This window comes from Salmo salar, chromosome 23 (assembly GCF_965601325.2).
Source record: "Salmo salar chromosome 23, fSalSal1, whole genome shotgun sequence".
Lineage (NCBI taxonomy): Eukaryota > Metazoa > Chordata > Actinopteri > Salmoniformes > Salmonidae > Salmo > Salmo salar.
In genome coordinates, this window is record NC_138313.1 from 31,889,629 (window position 1) to 31,907,924 (window position 18,296).

Here is an 18,296-nt window from a genome sequence, read left to right on the forward strand (position 1 = left end):
TATCCTGTCTATATTCTTGTGAGAACAAAATGTATCTGATCTTTTGAAATGTTCTTGTCCTCAATGTACACAATGAGAGACACAGGGCTGTCTTACTGCTTTATTAAACTCAGTGTGACAGATGCATACTGTAGTGGAAAAATGAAAGGGACATATTTACATTGTGGAATTTGTTCACCCATGAAATAAAGTAAAGAAATTGTGTTAAAGCATTGCAGGTTATATTCATATGATGCATACCATCAACATGACAAGAACGTAAGACTGTATTTAAAATAACAGCACTGAGTTTAGACATCAGGTGACATGAATAAGGAATGGTGTTAACATTTAACTAAACACTTTCAGCAATATCTCTTTCTTATCCAGGGAGTCCCACCCAGCTCATTAAATGGCTTATCTTCTCACTGCAGGTGATTTTAAACGGTGACAAGTTAGGGACACACACAACAGTACATTTCAAACCTACACACACATATTCAGACCCATGCTCCCCCCATACAAACACTTCTACAAAACAATCAGGTGTACTATGTCTCCACTGGTCCCCAGACAGCTGCTGGCAATGTAGAATTCAATACATTCCTAGTGTTTATATATTGATTATAAGCATGTCATTTTGCTACAAAGTTATTTGGGTTATACAGATAAATGAGGTGTTTCTGTACTGAGGAGCAACTAGCTAAATTATAGGCAGAGGAATCTGAACATTCAGTATGTATTAATGACTACTGTACTACAACCAAGTTATATGGACTATTTGTTTCTCGTTGCATTGGGGTTTTTGACTGTTGCATTTAAATATAAACATGTGCCTAGCTCCTAATATACTGGTAACTAGGCTATTGTCATTTTGCCTTTAATTATGGATATGAATTAAATGACTGATTCAGTTCTGCCTAAGTGAGTATACTGATGAGGGCACCTCTCTGGAAGGCACAGGGAGTGTAATGAGCTGACTTGGATGAGGCAGAGTAGAACCATCACCCCAGGCAGGCAGGCAGGCATGGTGTGTATGGTGGTGTTGGGATGAGCAGTGGGCAGCGCTGGGCCAGTTTGAGCTCCTAGCACCACACAGCCTCAGTGGGGTAAAGTTCTGCTGTGGCCTGGATGGGTCTAGGTGAGGCTGGCGTTGGAGCTGCTGGTACCACTGTTCTTCCTCTGGCCACTCTGCACCACACTGGGCACCTGCAGACCCGTCTGCACCGAGAAACTCCCATTCCACACCTGCAGGGGTTCGACAGAACACAAACTTAACATATAAGGTGTGTTTTCTCGAAGACAGTGGCCTAATTTCTTTCTGCTGTGACTTGCCTAGAGATAGTGACCCACAAAGTAAACAAAATCAAAGTTTCTCACCGAGAAGGCTGGTATGACAGGCTGAGTGAACTTGGTTCTAAAGGTGTGCATCAGCGTCTTGGTTCTGGCGTTGTAGAAGGACAGTGCACCTGGATGGAGAGAAATGTAACTCTAAGGCAGCTAAGGATTTGATGCAGTAGCATAGCTACATAACACAGTGCAGACAGGCTCAAGTGAACATGCTCATTTGATTACATTACCTAACCCAATCCTTAATCCAGACCTATTTAATCCTATTTAATGAAGATTGATTTGTACTTAAGACCACTCTGTACTGTTTGTCAGTCTCGGTTAAGTGGTCCCCCTGACTGGATGTGGAAAAGCTGCTCCAGTATAAGGTGGAGAGGAGATATATTTGAGGTGTCTCTGGGGGTCTGTCTCACCCTCCTCGTAGTTGCAGTAGACCCCTATGCGGTCCGGGATGGGACAGTCCAGGGTGCGGGCCTTGTTGTTGTGCTTGGCTGTGAGGCTCTGGTGCAGCCAGTTGTTCAGGTGGATGCACCACGAGGCGTTGCTCTTCCCCAGCTGGTCAAAGCGGCCCAGGTTCCGCAGGGCCAAGCCCACAGCGAACGCCTTGCTCTCCTTATCGAAACGCACCTCCCAGTACTGCTGGCCTGCGTCGATAAAGGTGTCTCCCAGTACAGTGTAGGACTCAGCTGTGAATCGGTCTCTGCCGACCCGAGCAGACGGCACTCTCTTCGGTGAATTCATGGCCGTCCTAGGAGAGGAGAAGAGGGAGAGTCAGAGGATGCCAAAGCTTAACCTCAACTTTCATGCACAAAGGATATGGCAGAAAGTGTTTCTGACCTGGCTGGGGAGTGCATGGGAGATTGGTTGGTTCTGTTCTTGTCCTTGCGGATGTCCTGGACGACCTTCCCCCCACAGCTGTCCCACTCCACACTGAGGTCCTCCACCTTCAGGTTCTGATGGGACGAGCCTGCATCCAGCTTGAACAGGAACGCTGCAGGTAGGAGTGGAGGGGTGGCGAGATAGAGACATGCTTTATGTTGATGTGCTGACTCATTGATTCTTATCACATCAGAAGACATTTAGGACAAAAAAGATAGTGTGCATGCATTCTCCCTCCTGAGTGGAGGACAATGTCCAGTTCACCCACCATGTGTCTCCAGTGTTACAAGCTCAGAGAACTCTCCTGCCACAGCCTTGTTACACGCCTTCACACGGAAGGTCATGTAACGTGTGTCGAAGCGAAGCCCTGAAATCACAAAGGGTACTTGATAATCACAATTTAAGTAAACGTATTACTCCTAGGCTACTGCATCTAAAGACAGGCCCTCCTCTTACTAGTTAACCCAAGCCATAACCCTAACCCTAGTTTCATGTCCACATCCCCGGCTCAACCCTAACCCTAGCTTTAACTCTAACTATAACCCGTAGCCTGACACACTTACCTGTAAGGGTGTACTCTGTCTCTCGAATGCCCTCCACCACCATCCAGGGGTAGTCCTCCCGGGCGCGGGGCGGCCCCTCGTAGTTGGTGCGGCGATGCTCCAGGTCATAGTGATCTATCTTGGTGTCAGGCTCCGGCAGAGCCCACTGTACTGTCACCGTGTTGTCACAGACCTGGCACTCTGACACCAGAATCTCTGGGGTGGCAGGTACTGGGGAGAGAAATTGGGGCTTACGTTCTTCATACTGAGAGGGCTAGGTTTGGTCAACATGGGTGGTACCAAAAAGACATTGTCACAACAGTTAATTGAAATATAAGTTCAGTAGAGAATGTTGTAAGCACAGAGATAAGAATGAATAGAATGAGCTTGGAACCTCTAACATTGGCAATTTGACTGGTAAACTCATGGGTACACTCATGATGCAATAGTTTCCATGTTAATGTAGAATGTTCATTCAAATTATGCTGACTTATGTGGCTCATACAATGGAATGCATTTTTTGTAATGACATTTGAGTTGATTCAACAAGTCACAGCACAGATGGCTGGTTACACTTCCTGCTTTTACTTCCTGCTTTGCTCCAATGGGTAAACTCGTAATGGCCACCAGTCCACCCATTATACCATTATTGACTTGAATGGAGACGACGCCCATTCTATTCATTCTTATTTCTTTGGTTGTAAGAGCATTGTCCATTGCTGTTATTAAAGAGGAACCAATAGACAGACATAATGGGTCCCAGACTGACCTGGGAGGAACTTGATTGCCTGCAGCATCTCCCGCTCTTGGGTGAAGTCCACCATCATGTGACTCATGCTGTCACTGGCTTTGGCTTTCAGCGACAAACGGAAGGCAGGGGCCATTGTCACACTGCTCTCCCCCAAACAAAGACACACAGAGTGAGACATGTCTCATTATTCAACCCACTGAAGGACTGACAGGACACAGTGAGTGTTGTACTGGAATACTACTGTAACTAGTAATTACTTTACACAGAGCTATAATAACATACTAACTATTTTTCTAAAGTACCACACAAAAACATATTTGTGAATCATGAATAGACACACACGAAACGTCCAAAACTAAAGTGACACAGCAAGAGAGGGGATAGATTGGAGCATGTGCCATGAGGGACTGACACATGTTTGGGACAGAGAGGGCAGGTGAGGTGAGCAAGAAGACTACAGAGTGGTGATTAAAAGGGTGTGCTACAGCGTGATTGTATGTCATCTATATTTTGTTGGAATGTGTGTGGGTGAGCAGATGGTTAGTGAGTTAAGAAGATACTTTGAGAAATGGAGAGCAATGTACTATACCTATCCTTAATGTCTTTGGCCGCCTGGAGAGAAGCAGACAGGGAAAGCAAAAGGGAAAGGAGGGGAGATATGGACCGAGAGAGAACTCAGTTGCAGCCACATCCTTACAATTGAAAACATTACATTTGTGTTACACAGTAAACATACATCACAACGAACCACATCAGATCAACATACTGTACTGCTTAGTGACCTGCTTTTTAAATTATATGAACAAAACATATTCTATTTTATTTGGAACGGCAAGCCAGATAAAATTAAAAGGGCCTATTTATATAACGAATATGAATTCGGAGGGCAGAAATGATTAAATATTAAAGCATTAGACCTCTCACTAAAGGCATCAGTCATACAAAAGTTATACTTAAATCCAAACTGGTTTTCTAGTAAATTGGTACGGATGTCTCATCCTATGTTCAGGAAGGGCCTTTTTCCCTTTATTCAGATTACACCTGCCCACTTTCGGTTGTTTGAAAAGGAAATAATCTCCAAAATATCTTTATTTTTTTAAACAAGCCTTAGAAAGTTGGTTGCAATTTCAGTTTAATCCACCTGAAAAGACAGAACAAATAATACAACAAATATTGTGGTTAAATTCAAATATAGTAATTGATTAAAAAAAAAACTGTATTTTTCAAAGAAATGTTTAAAAAAGGTATAATTTTAGTGAATGATATTATAAATAGGACTGGTGGAGTGATGTCACACATGCAGCTAACACAGACATATGGAAATGTCTGCTCTACCCAAAATTACAACCAATTAATTGCAGCATTACCACAAAAATGGAAGAGGCAAGTAGAATGGGAAAAAAGTAAGGAACTTGTATGTCGGCCCTGTATTAAAGAACATAAATGGTTAAAGAAAAGTGTGATAAATAAAAACATATACCAATTTAATTTAAGGACCAAAAAACTGACAGCTGTGCCATATAAATTGCAAAATAGTTGGGAAGAGATTTTCGATGTACCCATTCCATGGCACATGGTTTATGAATTGATACGCAAAACAACGCCGGATTCAAAACTTCTAATTTTTCAATTTAAATTACTATACAAAATTCTTGCAACTAATAGAATGTTATATATATGGGGGATACAATCTTCCCAGCTCTGCAGATTCTGCTGTGAGGAGGCCGAGTCATTAGATCATTTATTTTGGTATTGTCCATATGTAGCTCGTTTTTGATCACAGGTCCAGGAATGGCTAAGAGATTGCAACATTTGCCTAGAACTAACGCTGCAGATAGCAATACTAGGTGATTTGAAAAGCCATAGTCAATCAATCAATAATATAATAATTATTTTAGCAAAAATGTTTATTTTTAATTTACAATCTGTAGAAGCTATGAGAATAGAAAGGTTCAATTGTTTTGTGAAGCATCACAGCACAGTTGAAAAATATATGGCAAATAGAAATCCGAAATGGATGATGTTGAGAGATAGATGGGAGGGGTTGAATGGAGCTGAAGGGTGGGACTAATAACAAGATAAACAATGTAAAACATACGGGGTCTGTAAAATGTATATAGGTTCAGAACTTTTGTGAAATAGCACAGTTACAAATAGAAATCAAACTGGATGGACATCATAAATAGAGGAAGGACTAAAAACAAAGAAAAAATAACTATTGTAAAATAGACTGTCTGTAAAATGTGTATAAGATTAATAAATTGAAGGTAAAAGCCGAAGTGTTTATTAGTTTACTTCAATTGGGGGATCGGTGGTAGGGTTTGCGGGGAATAATAAGAAAGGTATATTCTTTAAAAAAGTATGCATGTCTATATAGGTATGTGTATGTATATATGTGTATATGTATGCATGCATGTATGGATATATATATTTACCAAAAAAATATATGGGGGATTGGAAATGATGCAGACAATTACATTGATGGAAGCAATATTCTTTCCATAATATTAAGCTGATCCACCCCTACATTTTTTATTTATTTTTATTAAAATATATTTTTTTAATAAAAAAATAATAATAATAATAATAAAAAAACATACTGTACTGCTTTACAATAAAGGTACATAAAGATAAGAAACAGATAGTAACTGTGTAGCTCAGTTGGTAAAGCCTGGCGCTTGCCATGTTTCCTAAAGGGGACCAGTCTGTAAAAGTACAAAAATGTATGCACTCACTACTGTAATTCAGTTTGGATAAAGCGTCTGCTAAATGACTAAAATGTCAAATGTATAACAACAGTCATGCCACTAAAATCATTATGGATATCCTCAAGCAAAATGCCAATGGCATTATTGCATAAGATATGGAAATGAAATAAGCTAGGTTGTAGAAGCTTTTCATCCAGCCGTTACCTGAGTGAAGTCGTCTGCTTCCGAGGAGCAGAGAGTCTGATTGGCTACCTCCAAAAGCTCCTCAGAGCTCTCCAGGGCTTTGGAGCACGCACTCAGCTGACTCTGAAAGAGAGAGAGAACCAGAGAGAGAGAGAGAGAGAGAGAGAACCAGAGAGAGAGAGAGAGAGAGAGAGAGAGAACCAGAGAGAGAGAGAGAACCAGAGAGAGAGAGAGAACCAGAGAGAGAAAACCAGAGAGAACCAGAGAGAGAACCAGAGAGAGAGAGAACCAGAGAGAACCAGAGAGAGAACCAGAGAGAGACAGAACCAGAGACAGAGAGAACGAGAGAGAACCAGAGAGAGAGAACCAGAGAGAGAAACACAGAGAGAGAGAGAGAACCAGAGAGAGAGAACCAGAGAGAGAAACAGAGAGAGAGAGAGAGAACCAGAGAGAGAAACACAGAGAGAGAGAGAGAACCAGAGAGAGAAACAGAGAGAGAGAGAGAACCAGAGAGAGAACCAGAGAGAGAAAACCAGAGAGAGAACCAGAGAGAGAGAGAACCAGAGAGAACCAGAGAGAGAACCAGAGAGAGAACCAGAGAGAGAGAGAACCAGAGAGAACCAGAGAGAGAACCAGAGAGAGAGAGAACCAGAGAGAGAACCAGAGAGAGAGAGAACGAGAGAGAACCAGAGAGAGAGAACCAGAGAGAGAAACACAGAGAGAGAGAGAGAACCAGAGAGAGAAACAGAGAGAGAGAAAGAACCAGAGAGAGAGAACCAGAGAGAGAGAGAGAACCAGAGAGAGAACCAGAGAGAGAAAACCAGAGAGAGAAAACCAGAGAGAGAAAAGCAGAGAGAGAAAAGCAGAGAGAGAAAACCAGAGAGAGAAAACCAGAGAGAGAAAACCAGAGAGAGAAAACCAGAGAGAGAAAACCAGAGAGAGAAAACCAGAGAGAAAACCAGAGAGAGAAAAGCAGAGAGAGAAAAGCAGAGAGAGAAAAGCAGAGAGAGAAAACCAGAGAGAGAAAACCAGAGAGAGAAAACCAGAGAGAGAAAACCAGAGAGAGAAAACCAGAGAGAAAACCAGAGAGAGAAAACCAGAGAGAAAACCAGAGAGAGAAAACCAGAGAGAAAACCAGAGAGAGAAAACCAGAGAGAGAAAACCAGAGAGAAAACCAGAGAGGGAGATGACCATATTATGTATGATTTTATTAGACACACATTTCCCTCAGATTACATAGACCCACAAACAATTAGAAAGCAAATCCAATTTTGATGAACTCCCATATCTATTGGGTGAAATACCTGTGTGAAAACACAGCAGCAAGATGTGTGACCTGGGGCAACCAGTGAAGAACAAACACCATTGTAAATACAACCCATATTTATTTATTTTCCCTTTTTTACTTTAACTACTTGCCCATTGATACAACACTGTATATAGACATAACATGACATTTGAAATGTCTTTATTCTTTTGGAACTTATGTGAGTGTAATATTTAATGTTCACTTTTTATTGTTTATTTCACTTTTGTTTATCCATTTCACTTGCTTTGTCAATGTAAACATATGTTTCCCATGCCAATAAAGCCCCTTGAATTGAATTGAGAGAGAACCAGAGAGAAAGACAGAGAGAGAGAGAGAAGGATATATTTAATCACAGTCCAGACAATGTTTCCTTCTAATGTAACAAATGTTTTCTTTACTGTGTCATTGAGGTTTCTTTCCATCACAGGAAAAGTTATTTGAGTTGAATTGCCATGAGCCACTTTTAAAAAATATATGTTTTATTAACCTACTGTAATTGGCTGTTCAGTATATCACTTTGGTTTCTACACTTCCCACTCACATAATGAAGCACAGATGGATGCAGTGTAGTTATGTTATTAAGATGCAATGTAGTTATGTAAAGCTGCCCATGCCGTTGCTTTGTCTGACTGATTGGCTAACTGACACTCAGATACTGAGAGGTAAACAGGATTATACAGTACACAGACACAATAATCCTCTAGGAATACTAACGTTGCAGACCCCAACACACACAGCCTTTCATACTGTAGCAACATTTCTAAGCAACACTGAATCAGTGTGCACATGTCTTTATTCACAAAAAGTTATCCCGATTCTAAACCTGAGAATGAGTCATGCTAAACTGATCATAAGTCGATCCTATGTTCGGATAGCCTGGGAAGTCATAAAAACAAACTGTTTCAATGTTGAATGTTAATGACTGAAATCTTAAAAGATCAAGAAATGCAAAGCAAAAGCCTGTAAAATCCTTATCCAGTAAAAGCAAAATAAAGATGAACTGACCTGTAGCTCATAGGTGCGGCTGGCCCTCTCCTGTTTGATTCTGGTGACCATGCTGTCTTTCAGCTCATCCAGTACTGAGTGGAGGGAGCTGAACTCTGTCTCCAGGTCCTCCTGGACACGGCTGGAGTTCCCCTGCAGGGGCCAATAGGGAAGGAATCAGTTCACTGATAGACTCTCTGACCATCCAGTCAGACATACTAGTACGGCATGTGCACTATGCCAAGTTCATAAAACCATTGTGTCGCACACATGCTGCACCCTAGCTTCAGACTGTAACCTAATGTCAGACCAGCCCAGATGGTGTGTACAGTACCTCCAGGTTCTCCAGGCTCTGTTTCAGACAGCAGATGAAGTTTGTGATCTCATCATTCTTCAGGGCCAGGGTAGTGGTGATCTTACGCAGTGATTCCTGCAGAATGTAACACAAAGTTAAAAGTAGCCAAGCATCTGCCTAAGAATAATCTGTATCGCATTTGGACACTGGAACAAGTTCTCAATTATAGAATAGGAAACAGTAGAATATTTCATGAAATACCTTGCTTCAGGATTACACAGATCACCCCTCCTTACAATAGCCTACATTCAAATTAGTAAGGGTGAATCAAATGGTCAGTACTTGGTCATCTGCATTTCTTGGGAGTAAATTTCCCCTTCTGTGTAAACTGTGACCAGGGCGGGCATCTTGCTACTTGACCGGAAGTATGCGCATCCATAATGTAATAATGCGTCTCCAGTTGTTGGGTATAACTCCTCATAAAGCCTACACTAGGCACCCCATCTCTGAAGCAGCCAAACTCACACATTGAATGAATGATACTGCATTAAAAAACATCCAGGCAAATGATGTCGACAGTCCAGTCCCAACCCGTCAGTTCAGTTCATACACTCCAAGAGCATTTGATATGCTCTTTGATGCGATAGGCTATGCGCCAGGCCCAAATCATAGGGATAATGGGACACTCTCTGCACCCACCTATTTATTATCGCAACCTAGGTCTCTGTAGAGCGATACAAAGTAAAAACAAACAGTTGTGAATGTGTCTTGGACTGGTATGCATTTACAAGTTTAATCAATAAACACTATTCTGGGACCTGTCACGGCAAGGCGTAGTTTTCTCGAAAACTAATGCTCAGAGTAGTAATTGGTTGAGGGACTGCAAACCTTGCTGTCGATGTGCCTCCATAAAATACGCCTTGTCTTTTAAACAAATTACAAGATGTAACCATTCAAGGTTAATACATGACAGAATACAAGACAATGATGTAAGACATCAACAAAGTCCCGGTCCTCCGCGCTACTCCTCCTTTCTTTGTACGCCCTGCGACCGCCGCAAACACAAAACACCTGTTCGGTCGGTTGTTCCTACCTTCTGATCTCCCATCTTGCCGTTCCAATGAACCAGTGCCGGTGTATCAGGAATTATAAATACTGTTCTTTCGCGTCTACTCTTTTCAATGTATTTGGAGCACACTGACTACTGGTCTGGTACTGATGCTGCTGGAGTGCATTGCATCTCTTGTCCAACGTTTAACGTTTAGTGTTTTGCGCAGATGCAGTAGAAGGGAAATCTGGGTAGTGTAGTTTTAATATGAACCATATTACGTAATCTTTGGTATAATCTGTTTCCATGCAGTTAGGTATTCTTTCCTTTGTAAATGAAAAGCAATTAGGTCATCACCAGAAATTCGACTGATGATTAAATCATGTCACTGTGGAGCTATATGGAGCCCTCCGCATTGTTAACACATTTTGAGGCGAACGGCGGTACAGAGCTAGATTTGGCTTTCACAAGCCACGGAGGTTTCTTAATTGCGTCACATCCTCCATATGGAGCCTCCAGATCGCATTTCGGAGCAAGCATTATCTCGTTTAGTCAAAAAGATATCTCGGACAGCACTTTCCCGAAACTTTGGTGAATGATGCGTCTTGCCATATAGATCCGGCATTTACAAAATTACAAGGATTGGCCCAAGGTAGCTATAGTAATTCACTGTGAAAACAACAACAATAATTCACCATGCCATTGGATTTATGTTAAAAGTTAGGTGAAAAAAAAGACGAAACTCCCTTCATGACGTTTTACATATCCAATCAGTTTTCCACGTTGCTTCAACATCATCACATTTCATTTCTGTTGTTGAAATGACGTGGAAACAACCCAATTTTTGCGCCTCAGGAGTTTGGTTGCACCTTAATTCGGGAGGAAGGGCTCATGGTAATGGCTGGAGTGGAATTGTATCAAATACATCAAACACATGGATTCTATGTGTATGATGCCATTCCATTTTCTCCATTCCAGCCATTATTATGAGCAGTCCTCCCCTCAGCAGCCACCACTGTTTTACACAGTGAGCTGTATGTGCTTGACCCCTTTCTTCTTCCTACCACAAAAAGTAAAAGACAAAATGTGTCTATTGATGTTGTTAAGGTAGTATCACATTCTACACATTCTGGGTTAACTTTATGGTTGTCTATGTATACTACTTGCATTACTTCATTTTTCATGCTGCTCCATAAATCCCGCTAAACAACTTTCATCATAAACTTTAGAGCTTTGTATTGTTTTGTCACAGGAAGTCACGTGGATATTCTCGTAATGTTGACTGTAGTGGCAAAGTGTGTTAACACATTTGGACCAAAACTCACAAGCTCTTGAAGCCTCTTCAATTTCTCTGAGACACATTTACAATTTGACCACACAGACTTACTCATTGAGGCGGCATATGCCTTTACACTACAGTGCACAAAGTACCAACCTCTGAGGACACCTGCGACTGCAGAACAGCTTTTAGCACAGCTGAAGTTTTTATGTATGTAGTCTACCAGTTTTTGTGGTTATTTGTGCAGCCCCCACCACACCTCACCCCTTATGTCTAGTTTCAGAATACGGTAAATGTTATGCACCTCCTTCCACCCACACAGAGTCCTTCCTCATCTCACTCAGGAAGGTACTGTTGCTATGATATGTAGGAAGACAGAGTGAGAAGCCAACCTTTGAGCCTATGAAATGGACATCTGGAACAAAGTGATCAACTTGCTGTTTCTTATAGGTAGGATTACTACTTCTTGCTATACAACACATCCATGGTTAAACAATATAGCCATGAAAACATTTGCATTTGCTTTTTGGAATTGCATTTTTCATAGCCCCTTGATTTCCGTTGGGTTGTATACTGACTGACAAACTGCATGCACATGTCTGGTTGACCTCCTATTGTGAAGATGCCTTCATAATGAAAGCAATACTATTACAATGTTGGTCTCATAGAAGGGTAAATAAGAGGGCTTAACTGGATACTGGCATATATGCTTTGCGCATTTGAGTGGCAACATTGGACAAATAGGTCCCCAATTAAAGTGCTGTACGTGTTCACATGGAGTGAACAATACATTAGGAACACCTGCTCTTTCCATGACATACACTGACCAGGTGAAAGCTATGATCTCTTATTGATGTCACTTGTTACATCCACTTCAACCAGTGTGGATGAAGGGGAGGAGACAGGTTAAAGAAGGATATTTAAGACATGAGACATGGATTGTGTATGTGTGCCATTCAGATGGTGAACGGGAAAGACATAATATGTAAGTGCCTCTGAACGGGGTATGGTAGTAGATGCCAGGCGCACCGGGTTGTGTGTGTCAAGAACTGCAACGCTGCTGAGTTTTTCATGCTCAACAGTTTCCCAAGCATATCAAGAATGATCCTCCACCCAAAGGACATCCAGCCAACTTGACACAACTGTGGGAAGCACTGGAGTCAACATAGGCCAGCATCCCTGCGGAACGCTTTCGATACCTTGTAGAATCCATGCCCCGACGAATTGAGGCTGTTCTGAGGGCAAAAGGGGGTGCAACTCAATATAAGGAAGGTGTTCCTAATATTTTGTACACTGTGTATGTTCAGTTATTGCATGTGCAACATGATGCAAGTATGGTTCTCCATTGTCTTACTCTGCTTTTCCCCTGGTCTGAATTCATTGAACTTCTCATTGTTTCTAAAAAATAAAAACAAATCTTGTGTTTTATATTACCCTACCCCTTAGCACTCATGGCAACAGTGACATCTGCTCTGAGCGCCGTGATCACGGATCCACCCCAAAGGACAGTGGAAGCTCCTCTTGGCTCCTCTCTGACCCTCAACTGCAGTTTTGAGCCTCAGACTAGTGCCTGGGTGAGGTGGTATTTCAACATAAACCAATCATGCAGTGATTCTCGTTCCAGTCAACTTTCCTCCCATAAGATATCGGTCAACACGACTGTGGAGCAGAACGATGGAGGTCATTTCCTTCAGGAGTCTGGGAGAGCTTGGTCCAGACTGACTGTGAGAGATGTCTGGTACAATGACAGTGGGTGGTACTTCTGTTGGGTTCAGGCAGATATCCCTTACCTTAGAAACAGTAACAGCAATGGAACTCAAGTTATTATTAGTAAGTACAAAATAACATTTTCATCTGATACATCCTCCTCCCTTCAGCATGTGCATAAATGTATCGTGGTTATAATGGTAATATTTATCATACAACAGTAGCATCATTGGCAGCACTGCTAATATACAGTATATGTTTTTAACTCATTGTGTTCTTTATAATGCAGCTGGCAAGACGACAGAGAGTACCCCTCCATTGATGACAGGTAAATTCTCAAACTTCAACCATAGACATTCTCTACATTTTAGACATTTAGCAGATGCTCTTATTCAGAGCAAATTACAGGAGCAGTTAGAGTTAAGTGCCTTTCTCAAGGGCACATCAACCAATTTTTTCATTTAGTTGGCTCAGGGATTCAAAACATTTTCTACATTGTAGAATAATAGTGAAGACATCAAAACTAATGAAATAACACATGTGGGATCATGTAGTAACCAAAAAAGTGTTAAACAAATCAAAATATGTTTTAGATTTTAGATTCTTCAACATAGGCACCCCCTTTGCCTTGATGACAGCTTTGCACACTCTTGGCATTCCCTCAACCAGCTTCACCTGGAATGCTTTCCCAACAGTCTTGAAGGAGTTCCTATATATGCTGAGCACATGTTCACTGCTTTTCCTTCACTCTGCTGTCCAACTCATCCCAAACCATCTCAATTGGGTTGAGGTCAGGTGATTGTGGAGGCCAGGTCATCTGATGCAGCACCTCATCATTCTCCTTCTTGGTCAAATAGCCCTTACAGAGCCTAGAAGTGTGTTGGGTCATTGTCCTGTTGAAAAACAAGTGATAGTCCCACTAAGTGCAAACCAGATGGGATGGCATATTGCTGCAGAATGCTGTGGTAGACATGCTGGTTAAGTGTGCCTTGAATTCTAAATAAATGACTGACACTGTCATCAGCAAAGCACTATCTCATCTCCTCCTCTATGCTTCACGGTGGGAACCACACATGTGGAGATCATCCGTTCACTTACTCTGTGTCTCACAAAGACATGGCGGTTGGAACCAAAAATGTCAAATTTGGACTCATCAGACCAAAAGACAGATTTCCACTGGTCTATTGCCCATTGCTCGTGTATCTTGGCCCAAGCAAGTCTCTTCTTCTTATTGGTGTCCTTTAGTAGTGGTTTCTTTGCAGCAATTTGACCATGAAGGCCTGATTCACACAGTCTTCTCTGAAAAGTTGATGTTGAGATGTGCCTGTTACTTGAACCCTGTGAAGCATTTATTTGGGCTGCAATTTTTGAGGTGCAGTTAACTCTAACGAACGTATCCTTTGCAGCAGAGGTAAATCTGGGTCTTCCTTTCCTGCGTTCCACGTGACTATCTCATGAAGCTGGTTGAGAGAATGCCAAGAGTGTGCCAAGCAGTCATCAAGGCAAAGGGTGGCTACTTTGAAAATATTTGTTTAACACTTTTTTGGTTACTACATGATTCCATATGTGTTATTTCATAGTTTTGATGTCTTCACTATTATTTTACAATTTAGAAAATAGTAAAAATATCCTAACTTTTGACTGATACTGTATATATGTTTGTCCACGTGTACTGTACGTGTGTGCTTGTGTGCCTGCATGCCTGTGTGGTTGTGTGTCAATATTTTTCAAAAGGATAATGTTGATTTCCATACTTTTTATAACTGTATACAAAATAAATAAAAGTGTCTCTGAAGAAATCAATGCCATTTTCCCCTTGATCTCCCTCCAACCAGTAACTCGGTCTCCCCACTCCAATGGGGGTTTGCTTCTAGGCAGGAAGCTGTGGGTAGCAGTGGGAGCAGCAAGTGCCATACCGGTTCCACTGCTAGTGGTCATCTTGATCTTACTACAACGAAGGAGAAGCATAATACAAAGAGGTACAAAGATGTTTGTGCTATAAAAATGGATTTAGCCAGTAGCATACACTTTTAACTGTATTAATCTTAAACCAGATCTTGTGACATTCTATGGCAGAGAAGAGTAGTTCGTAGAGGTAGAGGACGATCAAAGCATATGAAACAGATGAAAGAAAATGAAAGAAAGCTCTGTAATAAAGATAAGTAGCATAGCGCTGAGAGAGAGTGAGTGAGAAAGCAATGAGAAAAAAAAACAGCAAGCCCTGTGCACTCATTTATGGAGCAGCTCGTATGCTGAAAGACAGGTCTGCCTGTCTCAAGGTCCTAAGAGTGTGCTGAGTGAGAGAGCAGGTGGTATGTGGTTAACAGCTCAGAAAATGACATGTGGCGGTGTACATCAGATTCCATGTGGTTACAGCCTCATTCTTTGCAGCTTCTCATCTGTGCCTTGTCCTTTCTGCACAGTCTACAACCTTCTTGGGAGTTCAGGCTGATGTATTTGTTTCTGTGACAATTACTGTGGAGTAAATTGTTTAGTTTTTCTTATGTGTTTCTAGAGAATCCTATCTATACCAACATGCCTGCAATAAAACAACCCTCTCCGCGTCCAGGACTACAGATGGACAAACAGAAGATTTCTCCCACTTTAAAATATCCCAGGACCCCAACTCCAGCCAGAACCCACGACAACAAACACATCAGGATCCCAATTCCACGCAGGGGAAATGACAACAAACCCCTCACCGAGACCCCAAATCCACGCAGGGCAAATGACAACAAACCCCTCACCGAGACCCCAAATCCACGCAGGGCAAATGACAACAAACCCCTCACCAAGACCCCAAATCCACGCAGGGCCAATGACAACAAACACCTCAAGATCTCAACTCCACCCAGGGCCCATGACAACAAACCCCTCACCAAGATCTCAACTCCACCCAGGGCCCATGACAACAAACCCCTCACCAAGATCTCAACTCCACCCAGGGCCCTTAACAACAAACCCCTCACCGAGACCCCATATCCACCCAGGGCCCATGACAACAAACCCCTCACCAAGACCCCAAATCTACCTAGAGCCCATGACGGCAAACATCTTCCAACTCCTGCCAGGGCATATGACCTCAGGACCCCAACTCCATCCAGGGCCCATGACAGCAAATAAAGCTCAAAACCTTGACTTTTTATGATTCATATTTCCTATCCTGAATCTTCCAACAAATCAAACTATCTCAGCAAGTAATTTAATCCTGTGAGTGTAGTGCAACTCTGTCCTATCATCTCTTACAGAGCTATCACTTCAGTATTGTTTTTGGTTGCTGTTAATTAATTTTCCAGCAGATGGCATGCTATGGTAGCCTACTAATTTAGGATTAATTATCGTTGTCTAAATATTATTCTCAGGGTCATTTAAAGTTACCCCAGTTCAGTAAAGCATCATTTAGTAATAAGGAAAACAAGTGCTATTTTCTGGAAGGTATTTTGTATAGGTAGCCTTTGTAAAAAGACTGTTTGAGCAACAGATATTGGACTTGAAATACATATCTATAGCTGTTTATAGTGCATTAATAAAATTCCATATTTCAATCTTTTCTTGCAATGGTAGCGCAAAACTTGTGAACCAATAAAGTATGTGACTGGCAAGTATGCTATAAATTTACACAAAAATCGAATACATACATCAAGTTCATTTTAGCCAATGTCTTTAAAATGATAGTCTACCAGACAACCAGTTCAAATGTTATAATCCCAATTATAAACTGGGTGGTTTGAGCCCTGAATGCTGATTGGTTGAAAGCCGTAGTATATCAGACCGTATACCATGGGTATGACAAAAATTTATTTTTACTGCTCTAATTATGTTGGTAACCAGTTTATAATAGCAATAGGCACCTCGGGGGGGTTGTGGTATATGGCCAATATACCATGGCTAATAGCTGTGTCCTAGCACTCCATGTTGCGTTGTGTATAAGAACAGCCCTTAGCCGTGGTATATTGAACACATATCACACCCCCTCAGGCCTTATTGCTTAAATAACAGTGCCAATGTTTTCAGTCAAATGAACATGAAAGATTACTGGAATCTGTGTGGGTAGCTGGACAGGTAGGATGACTGACAGTAAAGGTGAACAGGTGGTCACGGGTCAGGTGACAGGAAAGGATGAGACTGAGGCAGGAATTCCTGTAACCATAAACTGGTATATTTACTGGGTAGTCTGTGGTGGATTCATGGACGCACAGAACATCTGGATTAGACGGAGCTAAGAAAGAGAAAACAACGAGATCGGGCGATTTCCTCCTTTTATGAAGTTGAGATCTGTCGGACTTTTTTCACCTGACCTAATTAAAGCGCACCTGGCCCAGCTGAGCAAGTGGCCATGAATTAAAGGATTATTCCACCAACTCCATGGGTCTTTTCTACAGAACAAATAAAATGTATTTGTCAATCAATGTTCAACATTCAAAAATAGAAAAACATGGTCACTGCATTGAATTAGAAATTAGAATACTAGAATGTTCATGATATTTTTAATGATGGGATAACATATTTATGATGGGATAAAGGTCAGCCATTTTGGTCAGGGAGTTGGTCAACCATGGTTTGCCAGTGCTGTGATAAGATATTGTGTAAAATAATGAATTTGAAGAAAGTATGTGCAGTGTATGTTTGGGAGCTAGCCAGCCAGTTTCAGAGGAATTATTCTATAAAGACATTTTTCTACTTAACTTCCAATATGTCAACATTCCATTCGAACGATTCAGTCAATCCACAATTCAGTCAATCCATTCATAAACTGGCTGAAATCAGTTAATGATAGGATTTAGCTACACAAGTTGGAAATGCAACAAGTTCTGAAATTGTATCATACAATAGCACTTACAGCTTTCCAAGATAACACAAATGTAGACATTCATTATCTGTTTACATATATTTTAGAGGCTATTTATATAGAAAACAAGTATACAACCCATATAAACTGTATTTATAATTGCATGACAATATTTTTGGTTCACACTAATTCAAATTAGACTGGTTTGGTTGTCTCCCTGAACAATATAACTGCCATTTTCACACCATTCTGGAGGCTCTGACTAGTGGGAATACAGCTACGGTGACTTTTTCGGAGCAGTTTAGGATAATTAACGTGGCAGGTTACGATACTTCGGTTAAGGTCAGGAAAAGGGTTAGGGCAAGGAGGAAGAGTCGAAGCGAGAGGGGTAACTAGGCCCAAAATCTGTCTTCTCCAGCAGGTGACGTTTTTTCCGCTCACCAAGCGATTCGTTTTTGTATTGAGGTCAATGAGAGAGTGTCGACATTGGCAA

The 18,296-nt window shown here is 41.5% G+C and overlaps 2 protein-coding genes across 7 annotated transcripts; one reads left to right on the plus strand and one right to left on the minus strand.

Annotated features, from left to right (window-relative positions):
• Window positions 1–86: 86 nt before the first annotated feature.
• On the minus strand, window positions 87–10,271 carry LOC106584394 (fibronectin type III and SPRY domain-containing protein 1). Its single transcript, XM_014169660.3, has 12 exons — window positions 10,074–10,271; window positions 9,020–9,115; window positions 8,707–8,838; window positions 6,414–6,515; window positions 4,091–4,113; window positions 3,520–3,641; window positions 2,772–2,981; window positions 2,477–2,575; window positions 2,167–2,320; window positions 1,743–2,077; window positions 1,360–1,448; window positions 87–1,227 (listed from the first exon to the last, which is right to left on the minus strand). The coding sequence occupies exons 1-12, from the start codon at window positions 10,086–10,088 to the stop codon at window positions 1,117–1,119; spliced, it is 1,488 nt and encodes a 495-aa protein (XP_014025135.1). The 5' UTR covers window positions 10,089–10,271; the 3' UTR covers window positions 87–1,116.
• A 1,318-nt stretch (window positions 10,272–11,589) lies between these two features.
• LOC106584396 (uncharacterized) lies at window positions 11,590–16,559 on the plus strand. 6 transcript variants are annotated; one of them, XM_082968050.1, is made up of 6 exons: window positions 11,604–11,757; window positions 12,390–12,579; window positions 12,754–13,137; window positions 13,304–13,342; window positions 14,850–14,993; window positions 15,530–16,559. In XM_082968050.1, exons 2-6 carry the CDS (start codon window positions 12,519–12,521, stop codon window positions 16,135–16,137), a joined length of 1,236 nt encoding a protein of 411 aa, XP_082824176.1. In that variant the 5' UTR covers window positions 11,604–11,757; window positions 12,390–12,518; the 3' UTR covers window positions 16,138–16,559. The 6 variants fall into 6 exon arrangements, 5 of the variants coding, with proteins under 5 accessions (XP_082824176.1, XP_082824177.1, XP_045562382.2 ...); XM_082968051.1 differs by having other exon boundaries at window positions 14,889–14,993; XM_045706426.2 differs by having other exon boundaries at window positions 12,390–13,137.
• Window positions 16,560–18,296: the final 1,737 nt, after the last annotated feature.